At 23.1% G+C, this 19,452-nt stretch overlaps 6 protein-coding genes across 6 annotated transcripts; 4 read left to right on the top strand and 2 right to left on the bottom strand.

Annotated features, from left to right (window-relative positions):
• Positions 1-919: 919 nt before the first annotated feature.
• Positions 920-3,169, top strand: PCHAS_0912900 (dolichyl-diphosphooligosaccharide--protein glycosyltransferase subunit STT3, putative; the record flags this gene model as incomplete). Its single annotated transcript, XM_731343.2, has 1 exon — positions 920-3,169. One exon carries the CDS (start codon positions 920-922, stop codon positions 3,167-3,169), a length of 2,250 nt encoding a protein of 749 aa, XP_736436.2.
• A 654-nt stretch (positions 3,170-3,823) lies between these two features.
• PCHAS_0912800 (folate transporter 2, putative) lies at positions 3,824-5,185 on the bottom strand (the record flags this gene model as incomplete). Its single annotated transcript, XM_016798090.1, has 1 exon — positions 3,824-5,185. The coding sequence occupies one exon, from the start codon at positions 5,183-5,185 to the stop codon at positions 3,824-3,826; it is 1,362 nt and encodes a 453-aa protein (XP_016655345.1).
• Positions 5,186-7,710: 2,525 nt separating this feature from the next.
• On the top strand, positions 7,711-8,979 carry PCHAS_0912700 (guanine nucleotide-exchange factor SEC12, putative; the record flags this gene model as incomplete). Its single annotated transcript, XM_016798089.1, has 1 exon — positions 7,711-8,979. One exon carries the CDS (start codon positions 7,711-7,713, stop codon positions 8,977-8,979), a length of 1,269 nt encoding a protein of 422 aa, XP_016655344.1.
• Positions 8,980-9,183: 204 nt separating this feature from the next.
• Positions 9,184-10,476, bottom strand: PCHAS_0912600 (peptidyl-prolyl cis-trans isomerase, putative; the record flags this gene model as incomplete). Its single annotated transcript, XM_738425.1, has 6 exons — positions 9,184-9,284; positions 9,494-9,534; positions 9,727-9,848; positions 10,059-10,167; positions 10,262-10,314; positions 10,399-10,476. The coding sequence occupies 6 exons, from the start codon at positions 10,474-10,476 to the stop codon at positions 9,184-9,186; spliced, it is 504 nt and encodes a 167-aa protein (XP_743518.1).
• A 573-nt stretch (positions 10,477-11,049) lies between these two features.
• On the top strand, positions 11,050-12,374 carry PCHAS_0912500 (pyridoxine biosynthesis protein PDX2, putative; the record flags this gene model as incomplete). Its single annotated transcript, XM_016798088.1, has 7 exons — positions 11,050-11,151; positions 11,259-11,366; positions 11,457-11,511; positions 11,652-11,776; positions 11,877-11,990; positions 12,091-12,145; positions 12,253-12,374. The coding sequence occupies 7 exons, from the start codon at positions 11,050-11,052 to the stop codon at positions 12,372-12,374; spliced, it is 681 nt and encodes a 226-aa protein (XP_016655343.1).
• A 1,561-nt stretch (positions 12,375-13,935) lies between these two features.
• Positions 13,936-18,336, top strand: PCHAS_0912400 (serine esterase, putative; the record flags this gene model as incomplete). Its single annotated transcript, XM_737347.2, has 1 exon — positions 13,936-18,336. One exon carries the CDS (start codon positions 13,936-13,938, stop codon positions 18,334-18,336), a length of 4,401 nt encoding a protein of 1,466 aa, XP_742440.2.
• Positions 18,337-19,452: the final 1,116 nt, after the last annotated feature.

The raw sequence follows: 19,452 nt of genomic DNA, 5'->3' as shown, positions 1-19,452 counted from the left end.
AAAAAAATTTTCTATTAGATAATATAAATTTATAGGCACATAAATGCCATAACAAGTATTATGTGTATATAGAATTCTAAATAATTTTAACGAAATTTATATAAATGAAAAAATGTTGAATATATAGGATGATTATCTATGTGTTATTCTCTATAAGGGTTATAAAAAATATATGTAAAATGGTATATATGCTCTCTATATTTTTTAATATAATTTTAATGAATTATGAAAAAATATAGTTTTTAAAGAAAAATTAAAATATGAAAAAAAATATATGTACACATAGATAGGAAAATATTTACAGCGATAATTTTTTTCTTCCACTATGGGAAAATCATTATTATATGCATTATTATATTTCAAATAAATTAAGTAAGAATTCATAAAATATAATGTGTGAAAGAAACGCTACATTTTTCATTTGTGTTTTTTTTTAATTAATAGTATGATGGTATATTTACACCATCATATTTAATACTCTTGTTCGCATAGTCAAAATTATTAGAGTTGAAAAGTTCGGTTAACAATATTTGTGCTATATTCCCATCAAATATAACACAAATTTATTCTTAATTAAATGTTTTTTATGTGAAATATATATATTTGTTTTTATAAAAATATTCATATATATATGCATTTCCTAAAGTTCTATAAAATGGCTAGTAATGAAATATTAGGATCAACGAAAATGATGATTCAAACAATAGTTCATCTGTTTTTTTAACTTGCATATTTTTTCCTTTGCTTTATTTCTACGCTAAAAGGTAATTATATAATAATTGCATGGAATTATTTTATTGAATATCATATCCTCTATTGTGTGATATAGCCTGAGCATAAGCCCATATATATAACTTCACAAGTTCATGCAAAATGATCTATGCTATTCATTTTTTCAGCTTTTTTTTATTTCTTACAGATGGTGAAAGGCAATAAGCGAATGAGCCACACATTTGAAGTATTAATTTTGGTATTGATTGCGGTTTTAAGTTTTATAATTCGTTTATTTTCAGTCATAAGAAATGAATCAATAATACATGAATATGATCCTTATTTTAATTATAAATTATCAAATTTATTAAAAGAGAATGGGCTTTATAGTTTTTGGAATTATTTTGATGATATGTCTTGGTTTCCTTTAGGAAGAGCTACAGGACAAACATTATTCCCAGGGTTAATGATAACAACATATTTCATACATCAAATATGTCATTCGATGGGATTTTTGATAGATATGAAAATTATATGTATATATATAGGACCAGTATTTAGCGTTTTTACTTGTATATTAACATATTATTTAACTAAAGAGGTATATAATAAGAAAGGACGTAGTAGTGGCGGTGCTGCATTGATAGCAGCATTATTTGTATCAATATCACCAGCACACATATCTCGAACAGTTGCTGGATCATATGATAATGAATCAATATCTATATTTTTATTAATATTATGTGTATATAATTGGATTAAATGCTTAAAAGAAGGAACCCTTTTTTCAGTTGTTTTATGCAGTTTATCGACATATTTTATGGGGTTATCATGGGGAGCATATATATTTATTATAAATTCAATTAGTTTATTTATGTTAGCTATAATTATTTTAAAAAAATATAATATAAAATATTGTATTATTTATAATGTATATTATATACTGACCACAATTTTATGTCTAAATGTGCCATGCATTAATAAATCAATTTTTACAAGTATCGAGCATTTAGCTATGCATGGGATATATTTGATTTCAAATTTATTACTTTTTTGTAATTTCATAACCAATATTTTTAATTTGAATGAAGAGAAGGTTAAAAATATATTTATAAAAATTTGTTTTATTATATCTTTTTTAATATTTAAGTTTCTAATTTTTGCCGATAAGTTATCATGGAGCCATCGATCAAGAACCTTATTAGATCCAACATATGCATCGAAACATAATCCTATTGTTGCATCTATATCTGAACATCAGCCAACTACTTGGGGATCATATTATTTTGATATACATCTAGTTTTATTTTTCCTACCTATTGGATTATATGAATGCTTTAAAAAAAATGCAAATATAGAATTATTTTTTTTAGGAATATTTACTACTTTATGTATGTATTTTTCCTCTCTCATGGTTAGACTTCTTTTAATATTTTCTCCGTTTGTTTCAATACTAAGTTCAATCGGTTTATCATCTATTTTAGGCACTCTCATTGAGTTTGCTAATAAACCAAGAGAAGTTAAATTGGATGACTTAGATGAAAATAATAAAAAAATCGAAGATAAATACAATACTAATAATAACTCAATTAAACAGAATATAAATAATGCAGAGTTAGAGACAAAACAAGAACAGTGGAATGAAAATGAAAATAAAGATATAGCAGAAAACAATGTTATCAAAAATAAAGTAAAGGAAAAAAGAATACCCAATGAGATTTTGGAAAATAAATCCAAATTAATAATAATATGCATTTTGTGTATAATTGCTTTGTTATTTTTTTTGGGAGTATTAATAATTTTACATTCTACATGGTGTGCATCAATAGCTTATTCAGAATCCAATATAACATTTTATAGTCGAAATAATGAAGGTGGTAGATATATAAATGATGATATAAGACAGATGTATAAATGGATTAAAGAAAATACAGAAAGCGATTCAAAAATAATAGCATGGTGGGATTATGGATATCAATTAAATGCTATGAGTAATAGAATTACATATGTTGATAATAATACATGGAATAATGATCAAATTGCAAATATAGGTTTAATATTAAGTAGTAATGAAAAAAATGGATATGAAGAATTAAAAAAATTTGATCCAGATTATTTATTAATATCTTATGGAGGTTATTCTAAAAATTCATCTGATGATTTAAATAAATTTTTATGGATAATCAAAATTGTTAATAAAAAATATAATTTTATTTCACCTTTATTATATTATTATCATGAGAATGCTCATCCATTAGGTTCTAATGCAACAGCATTTATGGCAAACAGCATATTATACAGATTATCTTATTACAACATAACAAATGAAAAAGTAAAGGGATTTGATTATGCCCGAAAAATTGAAGTACCCAAAATACAAAATTTGAAATATTTCGAAGAAGTATTTACATCAGATATATGGGGTTTTCGCCTCTACAAAATTAAGCAGTTTGTATGAATGATATACATATGTCTATACTTACAAATTTTTCATTTGTATTATGTTTTTCTTTAATTTGTTTTTTTTTTTCTATTTTTATAAATTTTTTAAGTAAACATTTAAAATTCAAGTAAAAAAAATAAAGAAAAAAAATAAGAAAAAAAAAAAAATAGCCAAATTATGAATTGGCAAAATGATGATAACAATGGGTGTGGAGAAATTCGACTCATAAAGCACCGTCTCTGAAATATGTCAATACAAATTAATTTAAAACTTAAATTACAATAAATTATATATTAAAGAAAAATATAGTAAAGAATAAAGAGTATAAGAATATAAAAGAAACAATTAAACAATAAAAATACATGGAAACCAACTAAAATTTATAATCTGTGGTAACCCTGTAATATATACATACACAAAAAATGTACATGTGCACTTTACAACATGCAGCTGTACAAACATATTTGTCTGCATGCCTGTGTTCCTATCCTTTTCACGCGCCTTAGTGCGTGTTTACCAATATTGTAGCTAATATTGAAATAGTTGTAAAAAATAGGAACAATTTTGGGTGCACATTTCAGTTCATGATTCTTTGTCATCATTATTATAACTCCTAATATTTTCATTTATTTTTTCCATATTCAATGATCGATATTTTTGGTTTGCCACTTATTTCTTCGCTTTTTTATTTTTTAAACTTTCAATTTGGTCCTCAGTTGGTAGCAAAGGAATCAACGAAAGAGAGAGTAAAAGAAACAATCCACATGTCAATATATACATACTTAGATTATCAAAATTATAAGTATCTATTTTCATTAAATAAGTGAGAAGAGAAGATGTTCCCTTTTTTGTTAGGGAGCCTAAATTTTTAACACTTAATATAGTAGCAAAAACACTAGCTTCTAATCCTTCTTGACATATATTAGCTGTTAAAATAAATAGAGGTAATAACTGTATTTCTGTAATGGCTTCAATTAAAAATCCACCACTTAATACAAACAATTCATTAGAAATACCAAAATATTTATTAATTTTTTCTGTTAATATTATTGGTGATATATATATAGGAAAAGATACTAAGGTTGTGAAAATAAGTGTATTTCTTAAACTTGAATTTTTTAAAAATACTCTATAAACTATTATACCAATTAATGATGCTATACCATATGTCAATCTTAATGTGCCCATAAAAGAAGGTCGGAAACCTAACTTGTTTGTACAAAAGAAAAAAAATGCATCATCATAATCTGGACCAGACATATATACAAATATATATAAAAATGGGCCTATAAAAACTGGTGTATTAATAAACTTAATTAATTCTGTCATTTGCTTGAATATATTTTTACGTGTTGCATACTCTTTTTCTTTTAAAAATAAACATGATATAGATATAATTAAAGGAAATATAGAGGTAGCCATAAATATATATTCACGTGATACTTTTTCTAAAAAATATCCTGAAAAATATGCAACAGATAAACTACCAACAGCTTTTGATGCTATAAATTCTGTTACTTTATTTGTCCCTTGTGAATATGTCTTTCCTATAGAACTTTCAACAACTAAAGCTTCTGCAACGGTTGTACAAAAGGATGCACATAAAGATATAAAAAATAATACCAATGTTGCTTGTATTAATGATAAATCAACAAGTGCTAATGATAAAAAATTTAATGATTGGAATAAACTAAACAAAAATAAATACGGTTTTCTTCGCATTCCAAATATAGATATCGAATCAGTTATTAATGCAATAATAGGTTTTAATATAAAAGGTAAATACGGATACATTAATATTAATGATACTTGATATGGTGTTAATCTATAATGGTCTTTAAATAAATAATATATAGCCAATGATGCTAAATGTGTTAATCCATCTGATAATCCAACTAAATATACAACTATCTGGGTATAATCTATACCCTTCTTTTCAGAATTTAACAAAGGTAATTCTTCTCCATTTTTTTTAATTCGTTCGACAATCGGATCGATACTGAGATATATGTTATTCGATTTTTCAATCATTATATTATAAAGTTGAAATTATCTAAGTATGTAACTGTTCGTCTATTTTTGTTCTTCTTTCTCTGTAAAAGGAAATTTGAAAAATATTTAATACATGAGGTAGGGTGCAAACTTATGAATGCACACAAATTTGGGTATCGTATTGCATATATATTTTTTTTATGCCTGTATGGAAACAGTTATTCTTTTCCGAATCGGATATATATATCTTTATTACTAACTATATAAAAGTTTACCTTCTTCCCTTTTCAGCGCGATTTTCAGGTTAGTGATGTTTCAATATTCGTATCTATGTTTGAGTGCACATAAGTTTTATTACAATATATTTTTTGTAATATTGTCACTAATAATAACAAAGTTCACTATTACGTTTTAATATATTGTATCTAAAAATGTATACTTTTTATGTTCATAAAATAATGTCTATTTTTTTCTTTTTTTTTGTGGACAACCAATGAAGTGTTATATAAATATGCACATGCACGTACAGGGTGGCAAAAAAAAAAACAATTATATAAACAATATGATAAATAAAAATAATATATGTTGCAGTGGCAATATGGCAAAACACTATATGACAACAATCGTATTTTACTTTATTATTGTTATATATGTGTTCGTGCATATATATAGCGAAACACATAAAGACATCAATTATATAAATTACAAAGTTTAATTCGTATACAAAATATATGGACTTAATGTTAAATCATTGATATATTAAATTTGATGAATTACAAAAAAAAGGAAATAAAATAATTAATTTCCATATATATATAATATATATATTAAAAAAAATTGTAACAAAACAATTTAAAATTTTCCTTTTTTTTTTTATTTTTCTACTATTGTCATTTTTTGAATTCAAAAAAAAAACAATGTGTTATAAAATATATACAAAATTTATTCTAATAAATGTGTAGAAAAATAATGAAAACAAACGTGTATATGTCAGAGTAATGTATAAAATGTAATACTATGCTGGCATTGGGGTATGTATAAATGTATATATATGTTGTAGTTATTTATAACGAAAAACAGAAGATGGAAATGTTGTAATCCATCGTTCCATTTGTGAACATATGTGGTCTTTGATTTATAGTAGGTTCATGTATGCACATAGGAGGAAGAATATTGTATTTATTTTATTACTAATATTTTTTAACATTTTAAAAAAATTATCCTATTTAGATAATATCTTTTTAATTTCCCATTATTATGTTAAAAAGTAAAGAGCAAAAGAAAAAAAGTAAAAGAACTAATTTAACAAAAAAAAATGCAAAAAGAGCATGCATAAACACACTCTTTATGTATTTATATGTGATTATTCACATTAAAATAAGTTTGTTATAAAATATAAATGCATATATTTGTTATACTTCCATTTAAGAAAAAAAAAACGATTTTAAAACATAAATGAAATGTATTTATTTTTCAAACATTATATGATCAGCATACGATATTTTATTTATATATACATACAAGCAAGGAATATATACACAGGTCTTATATTATGTATGACGCCTTTAATCCGTATACATTTTTTTTTTTTTTTTCAAATATATTTAGATATATTCACAATATTATGGCAAAAAAATATATATAAATATAATAATAAAATAAATAATTTAAGAATAAAAATTTTAAGAATAAAAAATAAATAAAAAATAAGAAAATAGTAGCAAAATGATAAAAATAAAATAAAAGCGCAAATAAACAAAAAGATAAATTAATATAAGAGATAAAACAAGTATATACGCCTAATTTCAGGAAAATTTATAAACATAAAAAGGTTAATTTTACATATTTTTTCCTATTTTTGTTTGTTTCTTTGTTTGATTTTGTATAAATTAATTTGTTGTTAACCTTTACAATTTCATTATTCCATTATATATTACGCCTTTTTCCTTTTTTTATATTCACAAAATTTATGGCACACAACTATATACATTAGTATATGTTATACTTTTTTTGTTTTTTATGTTCATTAACATTTATACATATAATCTTCTAAACATTTGAATTTTTCTAGTATAATATATACAGTTTGTCAATACTGTATATATGTTTACTTTTTTATTTCATTATCTTTATCTATATTTCTATTTATATACACCATTGCACAAATGTGCTAGCTTTATATTTTCGATAAAATAGAAATATAGTTCTTATACTATATAGGGCGGTTAATTGTGTTGAGTATTTTTTATGAAAAAATAAAGCCATTAATGAATATGCATTTTTTTCATATTATACTAAGTGTATATATAAGGTAATATTCATAAAAGCTCAAGTTCATGTTCGAGAGGAATTATATATGCATATGTACACACAGAAGGGCGTATATTATCTAGCGAAGGCATATAGCAGTACTAAATAATAAAAGGAATAAACGCAAAACAAGGAAAGATAATTATCACAAAACAGAGTGTATAGAGAGATAGTTATATATAAATAGCTTGTGAAAAAAAAAAAGTTTATTTTACAAAATAGCGAATAACTTACAACATAAAGTATAAAATCTGATGGATGAAGTAAAGGTGTCATATTTGAACTATCCAATTTATGGGATCGGCTCAAATGAAAAATATGTTGTAACCTCTGGAGGAGGAGGAGGTAAAAATTATGGGATTGAAGATATATTAGATATTAATACATTTGATGAAAAAGAAAAAAAATTACAACAAATATGGTCCACAACTGAACAAAATGGAGTTGTTGATGGAATCATATTTGTAGATAAATATAATTTATGGCTAGGATCTGTGCGAAATGAATGTATAATATTTCAAATAAATGAAGAAAACGGTCCTAATATTTTATTAAACTTTGTTACGGATAATTGTAAAAAAAATGCAAGGCAAACAGTTGTTAGATTTTCATCGAATAGTAATTTAATATTAACAGGGGGTGAAGACAAAATTGTAAAATTATGGAAACTTACATTCAGTAATAAAAATAAACATAAATTCGTAATTAACGATTTATATATCGATCCAAAAAAAGCTATAGAGCATATAGGTGATTTTAAAGGACATGAAGATTGTATTAAAGATTGTGATATATCAAAAGATGAAAAAATCGTATGTACATGTTCATCTGATAATTCATTAAAAATTTGGGACACCAATAGTTTTGTTAATTTGCATACAGAGCAAATGAAAAATCCAAAAAACAATAATGAAAAACTAAATTTTAGATGTTGTAAATTTTTAAAAAACGTAAATAATTCAGATGAATTTACATATAAATTATTAACAACAGCATATACATCTAGAGGGAATAGTTATCTAATTATATGGAATATATATTACAATGATAAAAAAGAAAAATTTACATGTGAAAAATATAAATTTATATGGTTAGATGACAGACCTTGTTGTAATATAGCCATAAGTAAAGATGAAAAATATATTGCTTTAGGTTTTAGTACTGGAGCATTAAAAATATATAATTATAAATATTCACTTTTAGCACATTATAAAAAACATGAATTACCAATAACAGCCATGTGTTTTATTAAAAATGATGATTATTTATTATCAGCGGGTGCAGATTATAGTATTAGTTGTACCCACATAAATTCATTTAGTTTTAGATACTTAAGAAAAATATGGAAAGTATCAATAACCATGATAATATTACTTATATTAACTCTTATTTTGTTGGATTGTTTTAATGCTGGATATGATATACGAATGAACAATTTAATCAGAGACTTTTCAAACTTTGGGACAAAAAAAAAAAATAATACAACTATCAAGTCAAAGAATCATACTACTGATGAACTATAACATTACAGATATTTAAAAATAGTACGGGAATATGTTTTTTATAGAAGACATATATAATGATAATTTGTCGCTATTCTAAATTCTATATCCTAGAGGATTACCCCGATATTATTTTATTGATTTATTCGAAATGCATTTTTTTTCACAAGTTTGAAGTTTTTACAAAAAAAAAAAATTAAAACTCATGTGAAAATTTTTAAGCATTTACAAGGAAAGAAATTCATCTTCTGCAATCGGATTTGCATGTATTGTCACAGATTCAATTATGATATCCTTTATGGGCCTGTTTTTTTCTTCTACTGGTTCTGAACAGATATTGAAAAGGAATATAAAAAGGATGAGCAAAAAGATGAATTAAACGAATACATAATAATTTTATTATTTATGTATCAGATAAAGAAATAACAATAATAATAAAAATAAATTTGTTTTGTTTTTTTAGTATTCTTAATAATTAGCATGTGTGTATATATATTTGCATATACTCTTATATTTTTCATTTAATAAATTATACCATTTTCAAGGGTAGATAATACATCCATACCGTCTATTACTCTAAAAAATAAAGTATTGTTTTTATTTTTTTAATAAAAAATGTTTATTATATAGCCATATTATTTTTCAAAAAATGTGCACACATATATGTATACATACATATGCATATATCATTCAAATTATTTATTTCATCTATTTTTGTCACATTTCATCGTTTATCTTGATTATTCTTTTATTTATTTATTATGTTACTTTGCAAAAACTGGATAAACACCATTCAGATGTGGTTGTCTCGAATAAGTTATAAAAAATTGAGATCCATTTGTATTGGGTTTACCCTTATTTGCCATAGACACAATTCCTCTTTTATCATGCTATAAAAACATTTTATTAAATATTATAATATTTCATCTGTATTTTCGATATACACGAAAGGAGGGTAAAATAAAATTCCCATAATTATTTAGCATATGAAAAAAGTTAATCATAAAGCTAAGCAATGGATAACGAATCAATTGATTTTAGTAGGCAATAATTTATTTATGATTACATAGAAAATTATGTTTAGTTATTCTTTTTCCTACCTTTAATGTTGAATCAAACTCATCATCAAAATATTTTCCATAAATGCTTTCTCCACCTTTTCCCGTATTAGTTGGGTCCCCTCCTTGTATGGCAAACCCCTTTATGTTTCTATATAAAAAAAATATGTAAATAATTGGCTAATCTTCTATATTCATCCTTATCACATATATATGTCAAAATATTTTTTTCGTAATATGTATACCTGTGAAATTTTGTATTATCATAATATCCAGAGGCACATAGAGCTAAAAAATTCTAAAAAAAATGGATTTATTATTTGGTGGTACACATAATAAATAAAGATAGAATGAAACATTATGTGTGTATTGTTTTTTTTACTTTGCAAGTTTTGGGGACTTCGTGACAAAAAAGTTCAATTTTTATATCGCCATAATTGGTATGCAAACTTATAGACATTTTTCACAAATTGTAATTTATTATGTAAAGATGGTTATAGGTTTTTCCATATAAATATGAATTTGTGGGCTTTATTATTTTTTTTCATTATTAACCCTTTTGATATTTCATTCATTTATCTTTGATCAATTCTTATTTTAAATTAATATACTTTTTTAGCTTAATTTTTAGGAGAAAATTTCATTATATATTTTTTTTTTTGCAAACATAAAATACTATTCGTTTTTTTTGTTTTTACATTTCTATTTTCAAAGTATGGAGAGTGAAAAAAAATAATATATGTATGTGGGTGTATACTTGTTTTATATTTTATTTAATGACATTCTAAGGAAAAATTAATTGTATATAAACAATTTTTTTCTTCATATTACCTATAGCATTATTTTTCAACCGAATTTTTATATCAATACATTTTTTTAACAAATTATTACAAGAAAGTTTAATCTATAATTTTTCACATATACAATCATATTCAAACGATTAGAATAATACATATTCTCACCAAACTAGAAAAAGGAGAATACAAAACAATTACATTATATTTTTCATATATATATAGAAGAGGAATTAGAAATGGAAAATATAACTATAGGTGTTTTAGCTTTACAAGGAAATTTCCAATCACATATAAATCATTTCCTTCAGTTGCAAAATCCATCCCTCAAAGTTATAGAGGTACCACCTATGCTTTCATATTACGTGAACGTATATTAACACATTTTTATTGCTATATATAAATATGTAATATTTTTTATATATTAATTTTTTTAATAACTATAAAGGTTAGGAATAAAACAGATTTAAGGGAATGCGATGGAATTGTTATACCTGGAGGAGAATCAACAACATCGAGAAAATGCATGTCATATGATAATGACTCCTTATATAACGTATATACAAAATAAATACAAATATATAAACTTAAAATGAAAAATATTTATATATACATCCATTTATTATATTTAAAAATCATTTTATAGGCCTTGAAAAATTATATTCATGTTAAAAAAAAACCTGTGTGGGGTACTTGTGCTGGTAAGTAAATACAATCAAATGATAAATGAAAATTATAAATATTGGATAATACATTTTAATAATTTTTTCACGTATTATTTTGTATATTAGTGCAATTGTTGTTAATATAATGCTATATCTATTTTTTTATTTCTGTGTAGGATGTATTTTACTATCAGAAAAAGTTGAAAAAATCAAGGATGATGATGTTGAAGATGAATATGGAAATGACTTTTCCTTGGGAGGGTTGGATATAGAAATTACACGAAATTATTATGGATCACAGGTTAGATTTTAAATATTATCAAAAGTTTGCTTATTACTTATTTAAGACAATCACATACCTATATCCATAATATTATGGTCCCCTTTTGTTATCTTTACAGAATGATAGCTTTATTTGCTCATTAAATATAAAATCTCAAAATCCGATTTTTAAAAAAAACATTAGAGCACCATGTATAAGAGCACCATTTATAAAAAATATATTATCAGACAAGGTAATTTTGAATAAAAATATGTCACATAAATCAACAAATTGATAATTAAATGTGTGGATATAAATTGTCACTTCTTATTTTCAAAAATATTATTTTGCAGGTTGTAACAATTGCAACATTTTCGCATGAATCATATGGAAAGAGTATTATAGGAGGTAATGGATTATACATGCTTATCTACTCATAGAATCACTCTCTTTTTTTATGTGATTTAAAATGTGTCGAAATACATATGTATATACATTTTTTATTTTTCACGCAGCGGTTGAACAAGACAATTGTATGGGAACCGTTTTTCACCCCGAATTAATGCCATATACAAGTTTTCATGAGTATTTTCTTGAAAAGGTTAAAAAACATATAAAGGATTCAGGGGAAGCATAAATTTTGTTTGAAGAGAGAATCAATATGTTTGTATATTCATATACTTAATTTAAACTGTTTACCCTTTAAAAATTGTTGGAATAATACTAATATTTCAACATTTTTACATTTATTTAAACAAAAAAATTATTATCGTTTGAATATTTGCTCAATTAATAATCATTTTAATATATATATTAACAAAACATTTTAGTAAACATCTTTTCCGTGATTTTTTATATTCTACATTTATGCATCTATGTGCGGTGTGTTAAAAAAATAACAATAATTATATAGAATTATGGTGTTAGTATTAGTTTTATAATATTTATATTTAATATTAGATATAGCCTATATTTTATATTTGATTTTTCTTATTCCATCAATCTATATTTTGAAATTGCCGTTTACAAATTTGCATCTATTTTTATTGCGTATGTTATTTTGATGTAGCATTTTTACATCTATATTATTGTATTTTTTAACTTAATTTAAGCATAAATTTAATTGAAAACTTTTAAAATGGAAAACTATAAAAATTATTATATATGCAAAATTGAAAAAATGATGTTTATTTTCCATTTTTAAATAACGTGCATAATGGATTTATATAAATATAAGCAAGTAAATAAACAAATATATATATAACTATATAATACATTTAATAATAACACAGTTTTTAGAAGACAGTATAATTTTATTGAAATTATTTTTTAATTTTTTGGTTATAATAATAAAGCAATAATTACCTATAAAATACATAAATATATTATATATAAATATTTATACACATTTTTTCTAACAACAAAAAATAGAAAGGAGTGAATGAAATATATAAATAAAAACACTTATCATTTTATATATATATGTTTAAAACCGCAAAAATTTGTTATGTCATTTTCCTATAATACGAAGTGGAATTGTATAACAAATATTATATATTTTTTAAAAACAGACATTAAAATGCCATAATTTTTTTATAAATAACTTTGCTTTTATCTTTCTTTAAATTTATTTATTTTGTTATTTTTAATATGCCCTTAAAATAAATGGGTTATATTTTTATATATGTTTATATGTTACATTTAATTTACAAAATATACACATGCTTAGCATAAATATATTTAGTTTTAAATAATTACATAGTATAAACATTTTTTTTTTTTAAATTATATTTTCTATACAAGTATATACATATAACAATAGTTAAAATACAAGCTTATAAAGACAATTCTGAATTTTTAAACGAATTAGAATTGGAAACTCCAAATCTGCTTTTATTCCTTTTCGTTTTTTTTTTTGTGATATTCCGTTTTAATTTCAAAAATTTGAGATTAATATAAATAAATATATGGTTGGTGTGTATAAAATACAAGAAATATCCACTCGTAAAGTTGAGTATTTTTTGGTATATTATGTATAGATATTTTAATTAATGCATATGTGTTATATTTTTTTCTTAATATAAAATTTCATTTAAAAAATATTCCTTGAAGATTAACAAGTAACAAGTTTGTATTTATTAAATGTAGATATTGGGCTTCATAAAACAAATCATATAAAATAAAAATATCATGATGAAATGAAAGAAAAATATAAAAATTATAGAAGTGGATCTGCTTTTTTGAGAGATAGAAATGTGTTTGAGATACATGATACCATAAATGATGAACAGGAGGCTGAAAAATGTGCAGCTTTTTTTAACACTAATAAAAATATGTTTACAAATTTGTTTGCAAATTATAATGTTAATACTAGTGTAAGTGATTTATTGAATAGGGAAATAAAAAATGATAATCGTATGCTAAATTTGATCAAATCAAAAGAATATAAAAATAAAAAAAATACACCAAATAAAAATATAGAAGGTAATATAAATTCATTAAAAAATGATGACCAGCTTGTAAAAAAAGAATGGATAAAGAATTTTTGTTGGGCTTGCACTTTAAATTTGTTAGACGAACTATTAGAAGAGGATATATATAAAGAAAAAAAAATTAGCTATGTATATGATATAATTCGTGATGAAAGTTCCTACTTCGATACAAGTTCCTTTATTAGGGTTCCATATGAATTTGCACGGTTTATGTTATCACAAATGGAAAGTAATGAATTAAAGAATATTAAAATAAGTAATATGATCAAAGAAGAAAAATACTTATCTAAAAAGTATTATAAAAATCGTAAAAATAACAATAAAATTAATATAAATAAATGCAAAGCATGTGACAATGTATCAAATTCCGATTCGTCAAGTGTAAGCGATAACAGTAGTACAGACAAAAGTAACAATGACATAAATGATGATAACTTGAGTAAGAATTATGAAAATTATTCTCATATCAGGGAAAAACTATTTAATTATCATAATTCGAATAATAAAAAAAATATATATAATGATTATGATTTATTATACAATAAAGATATTTCATTAGAAAAAAATTTAAACGATTTAAAAAAATCTAGTGATAAAAGTTTGCTGAATAAAGAACGAAAAAAAAATAAAACACATAAAACAGCGAAAAATAAAGAGCTATATAAAAAAAATAAACAAGAAAAAGGAAAACATAATATCTTATATAAAGAAATGAGCATTAGTGATGACAACAGTTATGAGTATAGACAAATTTATAAACGTAATCAAAATAATAAAAAGGTATGTGAACATAAAAATTGTGCAAAATCGATATCATCACATAATAGAAATGCCAAATCGGGCATGCTAAAAATGGGTAGAAAAAACTTACATAAGAAAAAAAACATCAACTGTAATAGTAGTACATTTTTTAATACAATAAATATAAATCAGTTAAATAAAAAAAGACACACAAATGGTATGCAGTATTATTTAAACGATATAGAAGAAAATAATAGTTATAAATATCTACAGCGCGATAGGCGAATAATAAAAAGGAATAAATCTATTTGCTCTATATTAAGAACAAATGATGATAAAAATAATAACACACAAAATGCCAAAGAAGATTTAGAAGAAAATAAAAAAACGATTGATACTGATATATTTGATTCTGGAAACAATTTTAATAATCCTATTGATCAAAATACACACTCTGAGGAGATGCCTGAACATATGATAGACAAAGAAAAAGATGATATAAAAAATAGCTATAATAAAAGCATATATTATAAATATATAAATAATTTAAAGTATATTAAAGAATTTTATTATATTGCAGAAACTAAGAAAAAAAAAACGTTTCCTTTATTCCTATATAATAATATTAAATTGATTGATATTGTGAAACAATGCTCTAGATGTTATTGTTTTTTTAACAAACTGGCTTGTCATTGTATAGAATGTAAAAAGAAATATAATATGAAATTTATGAAGCCGCATTATTTTATATTTCAACATGGTTTAACTGCAAGTGTATGGGATTTCCAAAATATAATTAATCCTTTATTAAGAAAATATCCACCTATTTATATATATGTAACATATAGTTACCAAGGGCACACATTTGAAGGGATTGATGTTGGTACTGAAAGAATATCTGCCGAATTAAAGTATTTATTTAGAAACATAAACAATGATGATATAAATATATCTATGATAGGGCATTCATTAGGAGGAGTATTAAATAGATATAATTTAGTTAATTTGTATAGAAATAAAATCCTTAGAAATAAAAAATTTATTAATTTCATAACTTTTGCATCCCCACATATTGGCGTTCATGAAAATACTCCATTCATTAGAGCTTTATCAAAATATTTAGGGGCACATACCGTTGATGATTTAAATAATAAAACTAACATTATGTTAAAGATAGGAAATGTTGAAGGTATAAATATGTTAAAAAAATTTGAAAATATAATATTTTATGGAAATACACATTCAGATTGGCTAGTAGGTATTAGAACATCTTTAGTTTTGCCTTATACATTATTTAGTAGTGAACTTTTATCATATATAATGAATAAAGCCCAGAATTTGCCAGATGTTCCGATAAATATATTTTCAATTGTTCATTTATATATGCGCGAAAAAAAATTATTATTTTTTCATTTTTATCAAAATGTAAATAATCCAAATTATTTATTAAATAAAAGAAAAAACCAGAGTAGATTTTTATATAAAATGCTACACACAATTTTGTCATCGACTAAATTATTACCATTCCCACAAAAAAAAAGAATGAATATTTATATAGAGGATTATGAAAGCTATGAAAATAGTGATGATAAAACAGCCAAAAATATAGAGGCTATCTACTCAAGTTCACCATGCAAAGAAAGTATATATGGAAACAAAATAGCATCTTCTACAAACGAAAAAAATAATTATAAAGTTAGTTTAAATAAAGATAATATGTTATTCAATGATGACTTAAAATTACTATCAGAAAGTATGAGTACCCAGCCACTACCAGACAGCTTAAAAAATGATGATAATAATAAAGATAGCTATAATTTAGAAAATAGTGTCGAATTTATTCAATTTAATTATAATAAAAAAAACGATAAAAACATAAATTCTTCAATTGGAGAAGATGAAAAATTATCCTCTATTAAATCAATTTCATTGGAAGATGTTTTTCCATATAATAATAATGAGGAAAACAATTTTATTAATATGAAAATACCAAAAATTAATATTGATAATTCTTATCCACATAGTGAAAATGAAGAAAATTATATAAAAAATGGCATTTGTGAAAATAATATAAATATATTTAATAATAGTGAATATATGGAAAGTGTTGAATTAACAAATGAACAAGCCAAAGAAGCTGAATTGAATTCATATAAAAACATTTACAAAATTACTACTAGTAATTATATGGAGGAATCCGAAAAAAGGGAGCTTTTGAGTATTGATTTGAATAAATATATGGATTGTAGAAATACAGAAAGTGAAAATATAAGGTACTCTAATAATATTAATGATAAAATTGGTAGTAAAAAGAATGAAGAATTACACGATAATAGTGAGCCTAAAAATAGTGACATAATCAGTGACACCATTGATGATAATAATATCAATTCTGAACCTGATAATAAAAAGAAAGAAAAAATGAAAAATTATAAATATTTTGAAAAATTATTTTTCCAATGCTTGAAAGAAAGAATACTATATGATATAAAAACATTAGACGATAATTTTAAAAAAGAAAATAAACTCCCAAAAAATAAAAGTGAAATGGGTAAAATGTTTCTTCAAAATACTATTAATATAATAAAAAAATATAGTTTTTTAAATTATTCAAAAAATAATGACTACGCTAGTATCAGCAATATTAATAATAATACATTAGACATGTGTGATGAAATAATATCATTTAAAAGCGGTACCAATTTTGAAGACAATAATATATCTATTAACGAGAGCCCAAATGATAAAATGAGTTCGGATGATAAAACAAATTTTGAAAAAAATAACAATAGCATAGACCCAACATCCCTTAGTAATAATAATCATAGCGAAGAATATAATTATATAAGTGAATTTTTTAATACATCTTCTGATGATGATTATGAGGGAAACGAAAATAACTCTAACACAACATCGAACAAATATATATCACCGAATATAGTTGAAAATAATAAAGTTCATAAAACTGAATTAAATGATACGGAAAATAATGAATGCCTCCATAGGAATACTGATTGTATTAATAATAGCGACAGTAACGAAAATATAAATAATATAATAAAAAAGAAGACCAAAAAAAATAATTTACTTAAAGGTATTACAAAAGATGATAAAATAAAATATAAGAAAATATTACGTCATATTTATTCAATATCAAATGATGAACTAATTGAAAAATTTTTTAAAAATCCTGATTTAATTTATTATGAAGTCGCGTTTTATTGCTTATATGAGTTACCAATACAACGATATTGTATTTCTATGCCACCATATCCAAACGCCCATGTCCAAATTATTGCACACCCAAGAATATGCCCAGAAGAATCCACTATCATAAATCACCTTATTGAACGTTTGATTCTTTAATAATTTTCATTTCTTAATATGCATATTTTTTCATACCCCTTTCCTATTTCTCAACAACTATGGATACACGGGTATGCATGCATATGAATATATATATTGTAACGTTATTTTTGTATTATTATATTTTTTTGTATAAATTAATATGTACTTGCTCATGTAGATAAAATGAGCACTTAATAATTACATATTATTATAATAATTTGATTGGATTTATTCTTTATACATCTTGTTATTAATAAAAAATTATATGCGTTTAATTTTAGTATGCATATGCAAAATTTCTTTTTTTTTTGTCTTTTTTGATTTCATTTGGATAATTGCTAATAAAATTTTTATTAAATTTTCATTACTTTTTTTAAAATTAGCTTATTTTTTAATGCATATATGATGATAAAATTTAAATATTTAATAACACTATTATTTTTAAATGATTTCTTTGATTTTTTTCATATGGGCATTTTTTTTTTTGTTGCCCTTATAGGCATTCGCATATCATTGGTAGTAAATATTATTTCGTAAGTTTATAATATGGTATAATATTCTTACATAAAATATTTCCCAAATTTTTATACTAAATATAGTATATATTATAATATTATATGTATGTCATTTTTTGTGCCCCATTTATTTGTCGCCCATTGGCAATGTATTGATATACTGCTACCAAAAAATGCTTTAAGTATTAAAGTTTGTGAATTAATGTTAAATTTACCGCTATAATATAATAGGTATACAATTTTTAGTTTTCGCAATTTGGTGTACATGCTATAGTATATTATGCGATGGTATGGAAATGCACTTTGATGCACCATGAAACACATTTAACTAGTAATAATACATACACCCAAAAAAATATGTTATAAATAAAAATTTTTATAGCATTACATATAATTTTGTCTTTCTAGAAGTGCGTAAGTTTTTTTTTCGTTTTCTTTGGTTATCAGTATTCTTTGTTTTTATTTTTTTTTTGTTTTTAGTTATTTTAGTTTTTACAACCACTTTTTAATTTATTTTATGTATTATCATTAGTATTTAGAAATATAAACCAATTTGTTTTATCAGTTATATATGAATATATATTTTTGAAACAAAAAAAAATAAAATGCTTTCATTCTA

This window comes from Plasmodium chabaudi (assembly GCF_900002335.3).
Source record: "Plasmodium chabaudi chabaudi strain AS genome assembly, chromosome: 9".
In the NCBI taxonomy this organism is placed as follows: domain Eukaryota; phylum Apicomplexa; class Aconoidasida; order Haemosporida; family Plasmodiidae; genus Plasmodium; species Plasmodium chabaudi.
The sequence above is the reverse complement of the archived record's forward strand: the minus strand, read 5'-3'. Positions and strand labels throughout refer to the sequence as shown.